The 3,686-nt window shown below is 43.1% G+C and overlaps 1 protein-coding gene across 1 annotated transcript; it reads right to left on the bottom strand.

The window, feature by feature from the left end:
• Nucleotides 1-514: 514 nt before the first annotated feature.
• LOC120041948 (B-cell receptor CD22-like) lies at nt 515-3,252 on the bottom strand. The gene is made up of 5 exons (XM_038986823.1): nt 2,910-3,252; nt 2,482-2,787; nt 2,083-2,346; nt 1,267-1,355; nt 515-778 (listed from the first exon to the last, which is right to left on the bottom strand). The coding sequence occupies exons 1-5, from the start codon at nt 3,250-3,252 to the stop codon at nt 515-517; spliced, it is 1,266 nt and encodes a 421-aa protein (XP_038842751.1).
• Between the last annotated feature and the right edge of the window lie 434 nt (nt 3,253-3,686).

The raw sequence follows: 3,686 nt of genomic DNA, 5'->3' as shown, positions 1-3,686 counted from the left end.
AATAAAATACTAATACACAATACTGTTCATAAAAACACTTAATACTGTTAGGTTCTTATTTTTCAGAGTAAATAACCCACAGACACTAGAGAAGCTTTAACCCAGTTTAATTCTTCCCAAAGGTTCTATACAGCTGTAATCAGACAACCCAACATTTGTCCCATCAGATATTTACATTCCACTTAAGACACTCCTCCTCATCTCCAATCCTTACATGTAATTGCTCTACAGGAAGTTAATAAAGAGGGTAACAGGATACCAAACATGTATTACTCCCTGATGAGAATCTGTCCTCACCTCCTGACCTCAACCCCTCCTTCATCTAATCCACAGATCCATCTGTGTCCCCTGTATGAACACGTTGCTCTCCTCTTGTCACCCAACACATTCCACAGCTATCTGTCTCGCTACAGAGACCCAGTATGTTTCACTATTTAATATACTATGCGTCTGATCTATCATGTCTTTAATATGTTCAAAATGTCGAATCCAACAATACCCATTGGCAAAATACTTAACATGCACCTCTTTTATCCACTCGTGCATAAAGCCCATCTAGGTTGTTAAGAGGTGGTTCCTGGGCCCCTCTTCTGGTCACATTGACTTCAGCGTACTCACTCTCCTGTCCCTGGACCCTGTCCTGGGCTGCAGCTGGGGTCTCTTTGGGCCGTAGTTTGGAGAAGTCTATGTCACCATATTGGATCTCTTCAGACTGGTTTTCTGCAGGTTCCTCTCCGGCTGTAGCCTGGTTAGCACACACTGTCCCAACCGGGGAGTTCTGTGGAGAGAACACAGAGAGAGGAACAGGTGTAAAGCTCAGTCATGTGTAAAACTCTAATGTCAGCAGGTTACACAACACATACTGAGTGGTTGTCAATGAAAATGTCAATTCAACTGACAGGTGTAAAGAGTTACATTTTGCCAGAAAAACACTGTCAAAGTCCAACAGCTATTCTGTTATCATTCCATATTCTTACAGGATGTGGCATTGCTATCGGTGTGGTCATCTCCCCCTAAACTTGCTCTAAAATGATGTGAACTTCCTTAGATACACTTTGTAGATGGTTTTGAAAGTGTAGCCTTATTCCCACCTGTCCCTGTGGATTGTCCGTCCTTTCAAGTCCATCGTGGAGCCTAGAGTTTCTCCTCCTGGAAGACATTTAGAAAGGCCTTCTGAATGCACTGAGGGTTTTCATATGCAAAAGCACAACACACAGCAGAAATAAACTAGTTTTGCGTTGATGCCAGGAAAAGTTTTTACCATACAAAAAGACTGATCAGGCTGATAAGCAAAAATGCCGCCAGAGTTCCTGCTGCAACCTCCAAAACCATGGAGGTTTTTGGCTCTTTTTGCCCTGAAAATACAGCACATATTATGGTCAATTCTCACATAAAGATTTCTAAAGTACACTACATGACCTAAAGTATGTGGACACCTGCTCGTCGAACATCTCATTCCAAAATCATGGGCATTAATATGGAATATAGAATGTCGTTTTATGCTGTAGCGTTAAGATGTCCCGTCACTGGAACTAAGGGGCCTAGACCAAACCATGAAAAACAGCCCCAGACCATTATTCCTCATCCACCAAACTTTACAGTTGGCACTATGCATTGGGGCAGGTAGTGTTCTCCTGGAATCCGTCAAAACCCAGATTCGTCCGCCGGACTGCCAGATGGTGAATCGTATATTCAACACGCCAGAGAATGGATTTCCACTTCTCCAGAGTCCAATGGCAGTGAGCTTTACACCACTGCAGCTGATTCTTGGCATTGCACATAGTGATCTTAGGCTTGTGTGTGGCTGCTCCGCCATGGAAACCCATTTCATGAAGCCCTCAACAAACAGTTCTTGTGCTGCCGTTGCTTCCAAAGGCAGTTTGGAACTCGGTAGTGAATGTTGCCATTCTCCTGCCAATGTTTGTCTACGGAGATTGCATGGCTGTGTGCTCGATTTTAAACACCTGTCAGCAACATGTGGAGCTTTAATAGCTGAATCCACGCATTTGAAGGGGTGTCCACATACTTTTGAATATATAGTGTATATCTAACATACGATTGTGCCCTACGTGCCCGTTTTACCTTTAATAGCCAGCTGTACTTCCTTTGACTTGCCACAGCCGTGACTATTTCTTGCTTCACAGAAGTACAGTCCTCCATCAACAGTCACATTGAGGGAGTAACTCAGTCCCGATGCTACCCGTGTTGTTTTACCCCCACTGATCTGGAACCAGGTGAAGTTTGTCACAGGAGGGTTGGCTGTACTGCTGCAGGTCAGATTAACACAGCTGCCCACTAATACTGGATCAGCTGGACTGATGGAGGCCGAGGTGTCCTTAGGAGAGACTGAGGGAGAGGGGTTCATTTAGAATGTATCTGATATGGTATATTGAATAGTCTCATCAAAACCACTCTATTACAATCATTAGTGAAAACATGATAGAATGATCTATTCTACAGGAACCGGTGACTAAATCTTACATGAAACATTAAGCATCATGGTATGTTCAGCTGTCTTGTTGCTTGCCCCTACTGGGTAGACTGCAGTACAAGTGATGTTCTTCTCATAATGAAGGTATGACGGAGTGAAGGTCACCGTGGAGAGAACTGATTTGGTTTGGTCTGGATTCTCCTGCAGTTGGTTCTCAGGTGTGAACTGTGTTGGGAGAGTCCATGTCAGCTCAGGGGGGTGGTCGGGACAGGGAGCGACAGCAGAGCAGTTCAAACTGACATGGGTCCCTTCCTTCATCTCACCTGAGACAGTAATGATGGGACTGGAAGGCAAATCTGTAATACATTGTAGATTAAGATATTTTACACTAATAGTTAAACTGTACTATTGTTCTTATCTTTGATGCGAGGAATATAAACTGGAAAAATAGTTGGTAAACAGTTAAATTGTCTCTTACCACTGACAACTATTTCAACAGACTTTCCAGTGTCTGTTGCACGGAATGGTTGACTCTCAATCCTGAAGAAGTATCTATTGTAATTGGTGGTTACATTGAAGAAGACTGTGGTGCAGTTCTTCTGGGACATGTTTCCAGTTATCTTCCCTTGATATCTGTTGACCGTCTCACTACTGTTAAATATCACATTGTCCGGAAGCCCACCAAAGTATGGGTTTTCTTTAATCCACACTCCAGAGGTTAGTGTTGTGCTGTTAAATGTATCCTTATGTTGGCCAGGAATATCAAATGAACATGGGATTTGCACACAGGAGCCAGTCAGTACATCCAGTCTATCTGGCATTGTGGCGATCAAATCTCGTTGACCAAAACGGGCCAAAACACCTGCAACATAAAAGACAACATCAGGGAGGTTCTGATATATTTTCAGTTCAGTCCAATGATATGTATTAACCCTAGATGACTGCAGGGGCCGCTGATTGGAAGCAACTGCACATCCATCTCCTCCATTTAAAAAAATATGTTGGAAATGCATTTATTAATGTCTACATCCATTTTGACAAGTATATTCTATTACAGACACCTTAATGCAAAGAGTTTTTCCTTCAAATTCGGGGTGTAGCCATGGCCTCCCCCTTTGACCCCAACTATGTGAACCTGTATGTGGAACAATTTGAGGAACCACTCATTTACAAAACAGAGACACACCCCCTACTCTCTAAAATCCTCTCATGGAAGAGATACATAGATGATGTCTTTGTGCTCTGGGAAGGAAGT

Source organism: Salvelinus namaycush, unplaced genomic scaffold (assembly GCF_016432855.1).
Source record: "Salvelinus namaycush isolate Seneca unplaced genomic scaffold, SaNama_1.0 Scaffold591, whole genome shotgun sequence".
NCBI lineage: Eukaryota > Metazoa > Chordata > Actinopteri > Salmoniformes > Salmonidae > Salvelinus > Salvelinus namaycush.
The sequence above is the reverse complement of the archived record's forward strand: the minus strand, read 5'-3'. Positions and strand labels throughout refer to the sequence as shown.

Excerpts from the sequence above, each read along its gene's own strand:
- LOC120041948 (XM_038986823.1), bottom strand. The coding sequence starts at position 3,252 with ATGCCAGATAGACTGGATGTACTGACTGGCTCCTGTGTGCAAATCCCA. Across the intron at positions 2,788-2,909 it reads TGTTGAAATAGTTGTCAGTG|ATTTGCCTTCCAGTCCCATC; the intron begins GTAAGAGACAAT and ends AATGTATTACAG. Across the intron at positions 1,356-2,082 it reads AGTACAGCTGGCTATTAAAG|GGCAAAAAGAGCCAAAAACC; the intron begins GTAAAACGGGCA and ends CTGTATTTTCAG.